We start from the raw sequence: 15,528 nt of genomic DNA, 5'->3' as shown, positions 1-15,528 counted from the left end.
TTTAAGAAAATCTGTCAATATTACCCTTTGGAAATACAACCCCCCCCAAAAAAAAAAGCAGTCACCATAAATTTAAGAGATGACTTCACTGTATTACATTTAACTGGCCCAGCAGGTCCTCTGGAAAACCACTACTCTGACTGGACCTATCTGCGCATACAACCTGCTTCGCTGCGCCTCCAGAACCTCCCTTTTAAAGCGTTAGTCAGAACTATTAGGAACTCAAGTAGTGATACTTAGCAAGACATACAAGCGTATTCAGGAGGGACACCAAAGAATTGACAGTGCCCTCAGAGATGACGACCACTTTCATTCCAGTCAGACGTTGATAACGTGCCAGACACCCTCCTGTCTCAAGGACTTGGCACGGCTGATTGCCTCTGGTCGGAACACTCCTGCTCAAGACAGCCACTTGGCTATCGACTGTAATTCCTTTGAAGTTTTCGTTCAAAGAGCATCTTCTCAGAGACTTGCACTGGACCTCCCAAAACCCACCCATCTCCACCGCCAGATACTAATAATCGCCTTTATTCTGTTTCATCGTTCCATATGATAAACGTGTCATTGTATGCCTTACTATGTAATTTATTATGTTTATTTCTTATTTTGCCTTCCTTCATTATAATGCAAGCTCTACATTCTTTGGCACATGGTATTTTTCTTTTTCTCTTTGATGTAATTTTTCTGTATTCCATCTTTACTTTTGTTTTTAAGTCATTTTATTGGGGGTTCCTACAACTCTTATCACAATCCATACATACATCAATTGTATAAGCACATTTGAGCATTTGTTACCCTCATCATTCTCAAAACATCTGCTCTTCACGTAAGCCCCTGGCATCAGCTCCTTTGTCCCCCTCCCTTCCCGTTCCCCCCTCCCTCATGAACCCTTAATAATTTATAAGTTATTATTTTGTCATATCTTACACTGTCCGACGTCTCTCTTCACCCACTTTTCTGTTGTCCATCCCCCAGGGAGGAGGTCACATGTAGATCCTTGTAATCGGTTCCCCCTTTCTGCCACCTTCCTTCCACCCTCCCAGTATCGCCACTCTCACCACTGGTCCTGAAGGAATCATCTGCCCTGGATTCCCTGTGTTTCCAGTTGCCATCTGTACCAGTGTACATCCTCTTGTCTAGCCAGATTTGTAAGGTAGAACTGGGATCATGATAGTGGTGGGGGGGGGAGCTTTTAGGAACTGGAGGAGAGTTGTTCGTTTCATCTACGCTACACTGCACCCTGACTTCATTCATTTTCAGCACTAATGTTCTGTTTCTAACAGCATAGATTCATAATTTTAGGTTTTGGTTTTTCAGGATTGTTTTTTTCTATATATATATTATCTTAATCATAGTTCTTTCTTAGTTTCCCACCCTCCTTTCTTGGTTTCCTTCTGTCTGTCTTTCTTTTTCTTTCTGCTTATGTTTTATGCTATATTAATCCCAGGCACACACTCATATATTTAATACTCAGACCCTAAGGTCCTCTGATGCTTTCTTCATCATTTATCTTCTCTCACCCATATTTTTATTTATAGAACAGTTCTGTCTGTCCAGTTCCCTCTGGTCTTTGTTGTATTTTTAACAATGAGTTCCAGAAACCCTGCTCTTCCTGAAACCCAAGAAAAACGTCATTGGTTTTTACCCTGCCTCTCTGTCCGCCCTAGAGACAACCGTGTAATCCACGATTCTCCCTTGACTCAATGTCCCCTTGAAATGCATTCACTTTGACTTAAAGCTTATGTGAAAATAATTTAGTGTTATAAATACAGAGGCATGTTAATTTAAGTATACATTTTAGAAAATATATCATCCTCCTCTTGGCCAGCTTCCAGACAAACACCAAACAGCCCTGTGGTGTGAACAATAACAGCAGGGAAGTAAACATTTCTTACAATAGCCAACTATAGGACCTCAAAGGGCAGCTTTGCCCAGTGGTAAAGTTCCAAAGACAGGAATATATCAGATGGAGAGACCAGTGGAAAAAGTAAGCACAGGCAGAATGCCACGGGTGTTGTTACATTGTGGCAACTGCAATCAGTGTCAAAAAACAAAATATGTGTTGGTCCCTGAGTGGAAAATCAATGTGCTCTACAAATATGCACTCAAATCATAAAAAAATATCAAACAAATATATTTATCTTCTTTATTTATTTCCATGTTCATGTATTTATAATTAAATATTTTCAATTTTTATCTAATTTCTTCTAAAATAATGCAAAATAATTTATAATTGTATTCAGTATCTAAAGAGGGTTCTTATTCTTTTTATTTCCTTTTTTCCCCACTCCTGGCCCTTCTCTTTTGCTAGAAGTAAACTTCTCCTTATTCTTATCTTTAACAGGTCATTGCTTTAGTTATGGATATATTTACGGATGTGGATATTTTCAAGGAAATTGTTGAAGCATCAACTCGAGGAATATCTGTTTACATTCTACTCGATGAGTCAAATTTTAATCACTTTTTAAAAATGACTGAAAAACAGGGCTGTCAAGTTCAACGTCTCAGGGTAAGAATTCAATGTTTTCTTTTGTTTTTTCACACGTACAGTGTACTTTTGCCATCTCAGTCAAATATTGTGTGTGTGTGTGTGTGTGTGTGTGCCTTAACAGGCATGCTACTGCATATGTAAAACATAGAAAATTATATTGATACCCTAAGAAGATTTTTCTTGTATTTTTCAGAAGATGGCTTTAAGAAAACAACACATTTTCATGAAGGTTTTACATTATAATTTTCCGAGGGTGGAAACTTAAACCTCTGATACTTGGGTACCAGTTATAATGAGTGCTTCAGTTTCATGTGCACAACCGTGCAAGCACTGCCTCAGATGATTATTTGATTCAGCAGCTGTAGCTAATCAAAATCACTTGGCATAGTATTTCAGTTACATCCGACTTTTCAAAACAAGAATGGATTTTATTAGATATTTTACAATCATTCTCCTATAGCTCAGAATCTATTTCTTTTTTCTTTTTAATTGTAGCAAATATATACAACAGAACATTGGCCAGTTTAGCAACATTAGCATCTACTTTTCAGTGGAATTGACTATGCTCATCGTGTTGTGTTACCATCACCAAAGTCAGAAGCAGGTCTTGCAGAAGGACACTCAGGATTTATTAACTCATTCTGTGTAATAGGATAGAAATATCTCATACAAAGTAGCTAAAATATGTATTTCCAGTGATCATTTTCTTTGAATGTTTTAGTTTTGAGATAAGTTTTAGAATTTGGTTTACCGCCTTGGTGTTCTCATGTTATGGGTTTAAAAATCATTTCAACTGTACATTTTGGAGTACATTTACTTTCTAGCCCTGATTGTGCTTTTTGTGTATGATTTTAGAATATTCGAGTGCGAACAGTAAAAGGCCAAGATTATCTTTCAAAAACGGGAGCAAAATTCCATGGAAAAATGGAACAGAAATTTTTGTTAGTTGATTGCCAGAAAGTTATGTATGGTTCTTACAGGTAAGAGCTTTGCTTTGTCGATCATTTAAGTTATTTCTTTTAGTCTCACTGTTAATATAATAGGTTGAATTCTTTCTTAAGAAACCCCATGACCTGAGCTTTAGTTCTGGTTCAGTCTAAAGAGCAAAAAGATCTCACGTAAATCATATCAATAGCGTGGGCTTCAGTTTCTTCCTCCAAACAAGGAAGGGGGGTCATTAATATCTAAGGTTCCCTCCAGCTCTGTAATAAAAACAAAATAGTATAGATTTACTAACAACTCTTCCTCAAAATAGGAGCTCTCTTACCACTTTGAAGAAGCAGTAAAATAGATTTTTCTTATTTAATATCTTTAAGAATCTCATCACTATCACCTAGTCACTATTAAAAACAAACAAACAATAACAGTACCTACTGCCCTATTGCTGCTGAGCTGTCCAACTCATACCAATGCAATTGAACAGAGAAATGCTCCCCATCCCCCAAGGGCTTCCAAGTCAGGAGTCTTCCCAGAAGCCGCCTGTCACCGCTGTCTCGTGGGCAGTGGCTGATGAATTCGAACCGTCGATCTTCTAGGGAACTGAGCGCTTTCATAGAGCTCCTTGTAGTCACTGAAGTCTTACTCATCCCCCCCCCTAAAAAAAGTCATGTAAGAGTCTGACTGCTGAAAATGTCATGACAGACACCAGACAAATTTATTCAGCCCAGATTATGTTCCCGTGGGATCAGGCTATCAGCTTCCATTAAAACGCATGGCCTCGGAAGCCCTGCCTAGAATCGTAAGGAGTCAGAATAACTCCACAGCAGTGGGTCGTGGATAGACTGTAGTGTCGAACCTCTTCCTTAGCTAACCTTGGTGGAGTGTTGAGTCTGCTTGAGCTGGGCTCTTCTGTATATTTCATCTCACAGTGCGCAAGTTAACTGCAAGGGGTGTGTCTTTATCCATAGATTATAAACGAGGAAACTCAAGTTCCAAATGCTAATGTGATTTGTTTAAAAATCTCAGTTACAGGCCTAAGACCGCATGCAGTCTATTGACTATAGGCTCGGCCATAATACTGCTGCCCTCGAGTCAATTCAATAATCAGTCCTAAAGGGATGCACAGAGAGGATATGGTAGCAGGAAGGAAAAAATGGATAATCACGGGGGAACTGCTAGGTCATGAGGGCCGGTGGACTTATTATTAACCATGGGCGCGAGGAGCCAGAAGAAGTGTAGTAAGAACAGGACCATATGAGTCAAGACATTTGTGTCTTTTCGTTCTAACTGAAAATGTCCGCAAGAAGGATATGCTATGTAGAATGCAGGGCTTTGGGCCTTGATGAATTAGTTTGCTCAACTGTAAGATGAGAGTAATCTGAAAGCCTACCTCATGTTGCTGTGAAAATTCAATGGGTTAATGCGTCCAAAGGCCCTTAGGCCTTGTTTTAACTGTTATAGCCCGGTAACTCCCTTTGAAAGGGCCCTTTGGTGTTCCAAATGTAAATTTTTTATGAGTGAAAATTATACCTAGTGCTTGAAATCAATGAGTCACTTTACAGACTCACTTGTATAAATTTGTTCAGATCTACTTGGTTTTAGAGTTTTTAATAGAAATTTTAATTAAAATTGAAAGCTCACTTGACTTATGAAGGGTGTTCTTTTTTAAGCTTATAATTGTTTAATTTTTTTACCATTTAACTTAACTTTTAAGGTTATCTTTACCAGTAGATTCACCTCAACTTGGTTTTGCTGCCTCTAGGTAGTAATAGGTGCTATGCATTGAAAAAGAGAGCATGTGTGACACAGTGGTTAATCAGTCAGTTGGTTGCTAAACAAAAGGTTAGCAATTCAGAACCACCGGCCACCTCACAGGAAGAAAGATGTGGTGGTCTACGTCCATAAAGATTGTTGTTGTTGTTGTTAGGGCCTCGGGGACAACAGAGCGAAACACTGCACAGTCCTGCCCCATCCTCACAATGGTTCCCATGCCAGACTCCACTGGTGTAGCTATTGTGTCACCCATCTCAGTAAAGGTCTCCCTCCGTTTCGCTGCCCTCTACCTTACCTAGCATGATGTGCTCCTCCAAGGACTGGTCTCTCCTGACAATAAGTCCAAAGTCTGCAAAACTTAGTCTCGTCATCTTTCTCTAAGGAACACTCTGCCATACTTCTTCCAAGACAGATCGTTTGCTCTTTTAGCAGTTTATGGTACTTTCAATATTCCTCTCTAGTACCACAACACAAACGCATCAATTCTTCTCCGGTCTTCTTTATTCAGTGTCCAACCTTCATGTGCAGATGAGGCAATGGAACTTAGCCTGGCTTGGGTCAGACATTAGTGCTCAAAGTAACCTCGTAACCTCCCTGCTTTTCAGCACTCTGTGGAGGTCTTGTGCAGCACATGTACCTAATGTAACTTGTTTTTTGATCTCTTGCCTGCCACTTCCATGAACATTGATTGTAGATCCAAGTAAGATGAAATCCCTATCAACTTCAACCTTTTCTCCATTTATCGTGATGTGACCTTTTGGTCCATTTGTGAGGATTTTGTTCTTCTGTACCTTGAATCATTTTATCCAAGTATTATAAATGAGTCATATTCTATACTGATCCTCATCAACAAGTTCTTCAAATCCTCCTCATTTTGAGCAAACGAGGTTTTGCCATCTGCATACCAACGGCTATTAATAAACCTTCCTCTAGTACTGATACCACATTCTTCTTTATATAATCCAGGTTCTCTGATGACTTGCTCAGCACACAGATTGAATAAGTCTGGGGAGGTAATACAACCCTAATGCACACCATAACTAATTTTAGACCCTGCAGTATTCCACTTGTTCTGTTGGCACAACTTCCTCTGTCCCATACCAGTTCCCCAGGAGCACAATCAAGTGTTCTGGAATTCCCATTCTTCTCAAGGTCATCCATAGTTTCCTGTGGTCCATCCAGTTGATTGCCTTTCCATAGTCAATAAAACCCAAGTAAACCTCTTTCTGATATGCTCTGCTCTGAGCCAAGATCCATCTGACATCAGCAATGATAACCCGTGTTCCACAGTCTCGTCTGAATCCATTTTGACCCTCTAGCAAGTCACAGTCAGTGTACTGCTGCAGCTTGTGTTAACTGACCATAGGGTTTAGAGGCCCATCCTGCAACCAGCATTGTTTTTGTTAGTTGCTAGCAAGTTGATGCTCACTCACGGTGACCCCGTGTGTGGACCCTCTTTTACTCCATCCCTACTATCTTTTAGTGAGCTATGCTTTTTATAACCTGCGCTGTAACTCCGCCTCTTTATAAGAAAAATTTATAACCACTCAGCTCCTTGATGAATATGTGTCTATGTGTGGGGATGTATTTTAAGGGAGTAAGAGGATGGAGTGAACATTTTAATCCCATCAAATAGATCTATACATTTTTTTACAACTGACTAAAAGCTAGATAGTTCAAAACATTAGTTCTTGTTATCCATATTTATGCACTTCTAGTTCTTAACCCCTGGATACAGTTATTTGAATATTTTTAGTTGGTCAACTCGGTATTTATTGCACAAGCAATGTGATTGTACTGCTACTCCTTCATCTATCAATTTTAGATATCGTAGATTTATGGTTCTGGAAGAGAAATATGCCATACCCTGATGCTTTGGGGCTTTTCTGTTTGTTTTTGTCTCTTTGCTGTTTGTTTAGTGACATGTAGGAAAGGAAGAGAAGTATGCATGATAATCCAGTTTTAATTACAACCTTTTGATATTTTTCAGCACAAATACATCTTTTTATCCCACATTGTGATGGACGGTAAAAATTCGCCTATATAATAATTTCTTTATTCACAAAAATGTTTTCCAGACCTCTACGATGCCAAGCACCATTCCAATGTAGATATAGCCCTAAACAAACACACCAAAAAGATAGGAACTTTGAGCCAAGTGAACTGTAGTCAGTTTATTAATTAATTGTGATTGGTGTTGTTCATGGGGAATAAATGTGCAACCCTGACTACAATGAACTCTGCCCTGTAGTGGATGAGGCTGGTGTCCACAAATTCTGCTTGTACCTCTGGCAACCTGATTAACATAAACTTAGCAGGAAATTCTATAGAGCATCTCTTTCCATTATGCTTTCGTTACTTGCCGTCAAGTTGACTCCAGCTTGTGGCGACCTCAGGTGTGAAGAGTACACCTCAACTTCCGGGTCTACATCTTGTCCCGCCTGTCTTCCAGGGTGTCTCTGTGTAAGCTCAAAAGGGCAGCCTTTTGGGAAGTAACTCAGCGCTTAACTGTCTGCACCACTAGCATTCTCCTTGTCTTTATAATTCACTGACCTTGGAAACAAATCCCACAAAATCAGTCTCCCTACTTTGCTTGCAACAGTTCCCTCACCCATTCTTCCTTCTTTGATCAAGCTTCTTTACTCCAGCCGCATCAGATCTGTTTCCTGTATTCACCTAAGACGACAACGTAGCCAGCCCGCTCCCTGGGCTTCTTTCTCCATATGCCGCTCTCCTGTGATCCATCGCCCCCACCTTTCTTTTCTGCACCTAGGGGCTTCTGGTGTCTTTCAGAACAAAGTTACACTCCTGTTTTCTGTAGAGATTTTCTCAGACTTAATTATGAATTCCTTTCCTTGATGTTTCTCACCTTTCCTATATTCCCATATATATTCGAGACTTATCCTCAGTTGAAGAAACCTCGGTAACTAATGTGTCCCTTTGCTAACCAACATATAAGTGATTTTACCCCACCATCCACTCCAAAGGGTAAGAGATGGCAATATAAGATTTACGGCTTCGGGAAATGTCTGTGGCACGGCTACCCTGTCCTGTGAGTGTGCTATGAGTTGAAATCAACTTGACAGCAAGGAGTTTGGTTTTGTGTGTGTGTTTTTTTCATCTAAAATTGAATGGAAAACTATTTTATTGATACACTTGCTTACAGTTTCATTTCATTCAGGTTGTTGACACTCACACATAGGCACACCCAAAAAACTCACTGCCACTGGCTCCATGCACACTCTTACTGACCCTCTAGGACAGGGTAGAACTTCCTGTGAGTTTCCCAGACGGTAACAATGTACTGGAGCAACAAGCTCTGGATTCAAGTTGCCGATATGCAGTTCACAGCTGAGGGCAACCACTATGCCACAAGGGCTCCTACTGGCAAAAAGAATTAGCAAATATTCTTACACCATACATTTAGTCAGCAGACTAGATAAGTTTAAGCCTACCTGGTTTTTAATTACACACTGCTGCCTATGGTATTTTATGTCTGAAATTATTACCCTTTAATTTTTAAACCTTTCATCTGCTTATATTATTGCTATTTCTGTAAAATTCTTCAATGTGGAGAACATCTCCATCTTTTTTTGTGTAACATTGTATTTGCTTTTTTTTTCATTTTCAAATGGCATTGTATTTCTTGACACATAATATATTAGCAATTTGTTTCTTTTACAGTTCAGTGACTCTATATCACACTAGGTCTTCAAAACATATTTAATTTTCAATAGGCAATTTAAAAATAGCTATGGACTTTAAATTCCAGTGAAAGGATTGGGAATTCCATAAAGCATTGCAACTTTAAATTTTTCTAGATATTTTATTGCCTCATATACCGTTATGTTACAAAAGCCTTCACTGACATGATGATTGGGATAGTGCATAATTTCCCAAGCTTATTTGGCCTACCACCCTCCTTTCAAAAATTAAATACAAAACAAAACCCCTGTCCATGGAAGTCATTTTTACTGTCACCCATAATCCAAGATAAAAATGTAGGTTTCTGCATTGGCAACCCCCTAATGTAGTTTATCTTGTCCAAATGTACTAATTCTGTCTATGCAGAATACAGTCAACTCTGTCCTTTATCAGGTGAGTCTGGTGCCCACAAATCCTACTGGTAGCTCCTGGTACGCTAAATTATGTCCCTCAAGCCACAGATATAATGCTTTGAAAGCATCAATTCTCTTAAAATGGGTGTATTAGCAGGGATAATGTTTCAGAATTAATAGCAATTGTGGGTATTTTGCTGTCCAGGTCCTCATTCTGGAAATGACGAAATAGACACCTAAATTCACCTGGGGATAATATCTCAGGGGAAGTCTTAACACTTTTCCTCCAATGCTCTCTTTGCTACACCCTGCCATTTGCTACATGTGAAATATAGTATTTCCTCTTAATAAAAATGTAGCAAGCATAAATGCAAACTGCACAGTATGTTTTCTCTGTTGATCTCTGGGGCATAAATCTGGGGTCTGTATAAAGCCAGAGATTGAGATGTTTTGTTATTTGAAACATGTATGTAAACTATGAATGCAGGGGTGATGAAATAAGGTGCAACCACGTGATGATTGGAGTTGTTCTAAATGATGTTAGCCATTGAAAACCAAAACATTCCCTCATTGACAGTAAATGAGACTGTTAAAGTGTGTACCGTCATCAACCCTGTAACTTGGAAAACTTAAAATTTTTCAATTCTGTTTTTTTTTTTTTTTGTGCCTCCAGCTACATGTGGTCATTTGAAAAAGCTCACCTCAGCATGGTCCAGCTAATCACAGGACAACTGGTTGAGTCCTATGATGAAGAATTTAGAACCCTCTATGCCAGATCCTGTGTCCCCAGTTCATTTGCTCAGGAAGAGTCGTCGAGGGTGAAACATGGCAAACCTCTCTGGAAGAATGGCAGCTACCACCGTTCAATGTCTTCCTTAGCTTCCATTTCCAGCCAAAGAAACCTTTTTGGTAGACATGACAATATGCACAAACTCGATTCCAGTTACTTCAGAAACCGAGTGATGTATACTCTAAATGAACATGACAAGTATAGCATGAGGAATCAGGCATACAAACCTCATTTTGCTCCAAATTTTAATGGTCCAAATACAACCCGTCAGTATCAACCTAGTCAGTTAAATGAAAATTGGAAAAGACATAGTTATGCTGGGGAGCAGCCAGAAACAGCACCCTACCTTCTGCTTCACAGGGCTATGAATCGTACCAATAACCTGCCCGGTAATTGGAAACGGCCTTCGGATAGCCTCAGTGTGGCGTCATCATCGCGGGGAGGCTATGCAAGTCACCATAACACACCTGCCCAGAGTTTTGCCGATCGGCTTGCCCAGAGAAAAACCACAAACCTTGCAGAAAGGAATTCAAATGTCCGCAGGTCTTTTAACGGGACAGATAATCATATCCGCTTCTTGCAACAGCGGATGCCAACCCTTGAGCACACCACAAAGTCGTTCCTTCGCAACTGGAGAATTGAATCTTACTTAAATGATAATTCAGAGACTGCACCTGATTCAAATGGATCGAACCCGGGTGAACGTTTTGAGGGCTATGATGGTTCTGATCACGTGAAGGCCAACGCCCTGTATACTCATTCTCGGCTCCGTTCATCTTTTGTGTTTAAGCCAACATTACCCGAGCAGGAGGAAGTTAACAGTTGTGCCACTGGATCCTCAAATTCCACAATCATTGGTTCACAGGGGAGTGATACACCCAAACAAGTCCCAGAAACCCCTGCCAGTGTAGAGCATTCGACAGACAACCCCCTGTCGGACTCAGCCCCCCAGCTCCCAGTGCACACAGAGGCACCCAAAATGCACACCCTGCAAGTTCCCGAGAGCCACTCCCCCGTCTCAAACCACACTACCAATGGCCACGCAGAGTCTAACACCTATGTATACACCACGCTGTCTTCAAATAAGCCCGCAGAAAATCTAAAGCGGCAGCAAAATGAGAATCTGCTTAAAAGGCGGAGTTTCCCGTTCTTTGACCACTCCAAAGGCAATTTAGATCCTGGAAATCATAAGCACTATGTATATAGTACACTGACGAGGAATCGAGTTAGACAACCAGAGAAACCCCCAGAGGATTTACTGAAAAGCTCAAAGAGCATGCACAATGTGACCCGTCGCACAGAGGAGGACGAGGAGAGTGTCCAGAGAGATCCTCCTAGTGGCCCCGCCACCAAGGCAGTGTCTATTGCTGCTCTCCATGACGTGAATAAAGAGGAAGCCGCCAAAGAGCTGGCTCCAAAGAGGGAAGCGAAGGGCTCCCCAAGCTTCTTGAAAAAGGGATCTCAGAAGCTCAGGTCATTGCTCAGTCTTACCCCAGAAAAGAAGGAAAATCTATCCAAAAACAAAGCGCCTGCCTTTTACAGAATGTGTAGTAGTTCTGATACTTTAGTTTCTGACGGTGAAGAGAATCAGAAACCCAAAAAATCTGAGACGAAAGTTGACTTGTCACCTAGAAGAAAGCGGTCTGCTTCGTCCAACTCTCAAGGAAGCCTTCACAGGAGTAAGGAAGACATGACACTCGGCTCACCTCAGGGGACGCACTCTCCATCAGATGACGGTAAGAAAGCCATGCCTTCGCCGGGTCCAGTGACAAACAAATTCGTAGACAGCTCAGGAGACGCCTCTGCCCCAAGATTTAACACCGAACAGATCCAGTACCGAGATCCAAGGGAGACAAGCGCAACGGCTGCTCTTGAAAGAAGACCAGCTCCTTCTCCAAGGCCAAAGCCCAGCGAGCTCCTACGATCTCACTCAACTGACCGGCGAATTTACAGTCGTTTTGAGCCGTTTTGTAAGATTGAGAGCTCTATTCAGCCAACGAGCAACGTGGCAAACACCAGCGTGCACCGCCCAGAAATGAAATCCACTACTATGGGAAATAGTTATGGCCGGTCCAGCCCTCTGCTTAATTACAACACTGGAGTGTATCGCTCTTATCAACCAAACGAAAACAAGTTTCGAGGTTTTATGCAAAAGTTTGGGAATTTCATACACAAAAATAAATGAAATACCATAATTTTAAATGATTATTAAAATACCAGATTAATTCAGTTGTAAATATGTATCCAAAGAGCACCCTGGACATTTTTTGGGTTTTTTTGTAATGTGCCAATAAACGTCTGTAATGGCAGAGTTTTTTATACAGCTCTATGTGCTACTACGCAGTCAGAGTGTTACTGTTCTGCGTGATGAATTAGCTGTGTGTAATTGCACTGCATAGCATTTCTCTCTAAGCCCACGAGTTTTCAGTGATAATGGTAAAACGAAACAAAGCAAATGTCAAATTGTTTTCTTCAAACTGAAGACCTTGAGTTTTAGTAGGAACTGTAGTGGAGAAATGGTCTGTGGATTTTAACCATTCAGTCCAAATTCTTCTCGGTTTAAAAAAGTATCTTAATAGCACTACTGGTCGTTAATGTTTTTATGGTGTTGCCTTATCGTCAACTGTATAAGAAACTAGGGGCAATTTTTTAAATGTTTCTTAACTTTGAATTCTACAGAACGAGAGTGTTATATTTTATTAGCATCATATTAATATTCCTAAGGAGTACACATAGCTGGTTAGGTAACAAAGGTACAACTTAAACGAAAGAGCTCAGCCTGTTCTCTCCCCCTAAATGTTGACAAAGCACCAGCCCCATGTGCTCCACGTGCAGCACAGAAGAGTATTTCCCTGCGTGTTTCAGAATTCCCCGGCACAGAATTCTTTCAACTCTAAATCTAGACACCCTGTACTACAACTGCTTGCTGGCTGTTGAATTTTTACAATCATCCCTTACTCCAAATGTATAGCAAACCAACCAGATTTTAGAACACCAGACAGAAAACCAGTCTGGTATTTAAATTACATAAATGAATTAAAATGACTTTCCATAGTATGGCAACATTCATTATAATTGAAAACATGACTGTCTGGAAAAGAAAAGGTAGCATTTTTTTTAGCACAAGTGGCTAGATGTTGGGATGCTCATTACAAGGTCAGCAGTTCGAAACTAGCAGTCACTCTAAAGCAGAAAGACCAGGCTTTCTACCCCTAAAGAGTGACAATCTTGGGAATTCCCAGGGCTGTTCTACTCTGCCCCATGATGTCACAATGCACCCGGCATGGTGAGGACGGCTATGATAAAAGAGGCAGTGAGCAGCCATCTTACCGTCGAGTCAATGTTGACTCATCGTAATTCTACAGATGATAATTAAGATGATCATTGAAACTCGAAGAGGTTATATCTCCCAAACACACAAACTAACAAGTAATGACATCAAAGTGTACTCCTCTGTGGCCTCACATTACCTCCCAAATGGGTGCAATTCCTGCCTTGCTGTGTCAGGGGGGGTTACATGCGAGAAGGTTTCTATTTCCTCCCTGAAAAACAATCAGATGGAAAATACATAGTTAAATGTTACAAGATCCACGACAGACCAGGGTTAGATTAATTTTAGCATGTGAAATTAGGGAACGAAAGTGGGATTCGTTTGGGGATATAACTAGAAAAGAGTACTTAGGCAGCCATGTTTACCTTCTTGCTACTGACCTCTCACAGGGCGAGGGAGGGAAAGAGAATGGCAAATGAGTTGTAACCTGCTTGCTTTCTGAGCTTGCGTAGCAGAGAAAGGACTCCATTAGGTCAAGAAGTTAGAAGTGTGTGTGTCGGGGGTGGGGGGTGACGGGGTGGACTCTCAAAGTTAAGTATATTATCTCATTAATATTCTTAAAACCCTGTAAGGTAAGTACCTATAGTTTGCAAAGACGAAAACAGAGTTTTCACTGGCTGAGATTTTGGAAGTCAAGTGTCAGACCCTCTCCTTGCTTGTCAGTCTGGAAACTCCACGAAAACTTGTTCAGCATTATTGCAACTCACAAGCCTCTGCTGATAAGCTGGCGGTGGCTGTATTGGAGGCTCATTGGTTGGGAATTGAACTTGGCTCTCATGCTTGACAGGTGAGAATTCTACAGCAGCATTACCCCTAGTTATAGATCAGCACTGGCTGATTTTAAAAGTACTAGAATCGGGGATTAGTGAATGGAAGGGATTTTTCATTTTGATCAGAGCAAAATTCACTTCTGTATTCTGCACCATAATTCTTAACAAAATTCTGAGCCCATAGTTAATCACAGTAGATTCCCTTTACTAGTACCAATTCTTTCTTTGTTATTGGTGAGGCACCATGGATGGACTGTCATCAGATGTTTCTAAAGTTGAGAAACTGAAATTTTAGAGCAGTGTAACACTAAAACTGAAATTTGATTTAAAAAGACAGCTTTAATCATGTTTAATTATAAGTAATACCCTTTTGTCATTTTGGATAGCAAATCTGGAAACTATCTGGAAAATACTTCCTGAACTCACCCCCCTCTTAAGAAGTGGTAATAGGGAGAAAGAAAAATTATGTTTCCTTTCTTTCTTTCACCTATTACAGGTAGCTGAGATTTGCACAGATTCTTTCTCAACCCTTTTCTTCCCCTTTGCTTGTGTTCCATTCTTAATTCCTTCAGAAATACTTGCAACAACAACAAAATACTAACTTCCAAACACTCCTCAAGCCAGGAAACACCATTGCGTTGGGATTTTTAAAGTCCATGTTTTATGTTTTTTAAATCTACTTGGGTTTTTAATAGACAGTCTTATACATCTTGCCTGTTCTGGTTTTAAGCAATAAACTTCCCTTGGGTTTCTCCCCATGGTAGTATAGTTGGAAATGCATTGTGTCATGATGTGTACTTTAATATTAAAGTTTAATAAATAATTTTCACTTTTAAGTCGTACATTAGTTTGTAAGCAGAAGCTCAAGAAATGTATGCAATGTGTCAAAAAGTCCATGGAAATTGGCCCAGAAGATGGTATCCCTTCATTGTAAACGACAAATGAGACACAATTCTGATGTTATGTGCCGAGGTACAGATATCTGTCGTGACTCTCAGCTGTGGAAGCAAATGCCTAGTTTACGGGAGATGATGGCTAATGTGAACAGATGAGCGACAAAGAATAATGAACTTCAACTGTGTTCAGCCTTACTCAGGATCTGTCCAAGTATTTAATAAGTCTACAGATAGTAATCATCTGAGAATATCTGTAGCTTCTTAATATGCATATGGCTAGACGATATACAATGATTTCACATTATGTATGATGTTCAAAAGCAAACACAAAAAACTTTCATTGCAATATCATTTGGTTTCTAGGATGTTTAAAATAAAATAAGTGAAATGATAAAACCCAAAACTCAATTTTCATATACTTGAAATGTGAGCAAAGAAATATTCTTCCAAATTAAAAAAAATCAGAATTTGTATTTAGAT

General features: G+C 40.1%; 1 protein-coding gene across 1 annotated transcript in view; it reads left to right on the top strand.

Annotated features, from left to right (window-relative positions):
* Positions 1–12,381, top strand: part of FAM83B (family with sequence similarity 83 member B) — a 63,343-nt gene extending 50,962 nt beyond the window's left edge. The window contains exons 2-4 of the mRNA XM_075554058.1: positions 2,345–2,509; positions 3,347–3,471; positions 9,935–12,381. Coding sequence (XP_075410173.1) covers positions 2,345–2,509; positions 3,347–3,471; positions 9,935–12,236 — 2,592 coding nt within the window. The 3' untranslated portion in view covers positions 12,237–12,381. The remainder of the gene's footprint in view (positions 1–2,344; positions 2,510–3,346; positions 3,472–9,934) is intronic.
* The last annotated feature ends 3,147 nt before the right edge of the window (positions 12,382–15,528 follow it).

This window comes from Tenrec ecaudatus, chromosome 7, assembly GCF_050624435.1.
Source record: "Tenrec ecaudatus isolate mTenEca1 chromosome 7, mTenEca1.hap1, whole genome shotgun sequence".
NCBI lineage: Eukaryota > Metazoa > Chordata > Mammalia > Afrosoricida > Tenrecidae > Tenrec > Tenrec ecaudatus.
The sequence above is the reverse complement of the archived record's forward strand: the minus strand, read 5'-3'. Positions and strand labels throughout refer to the sequence as shown.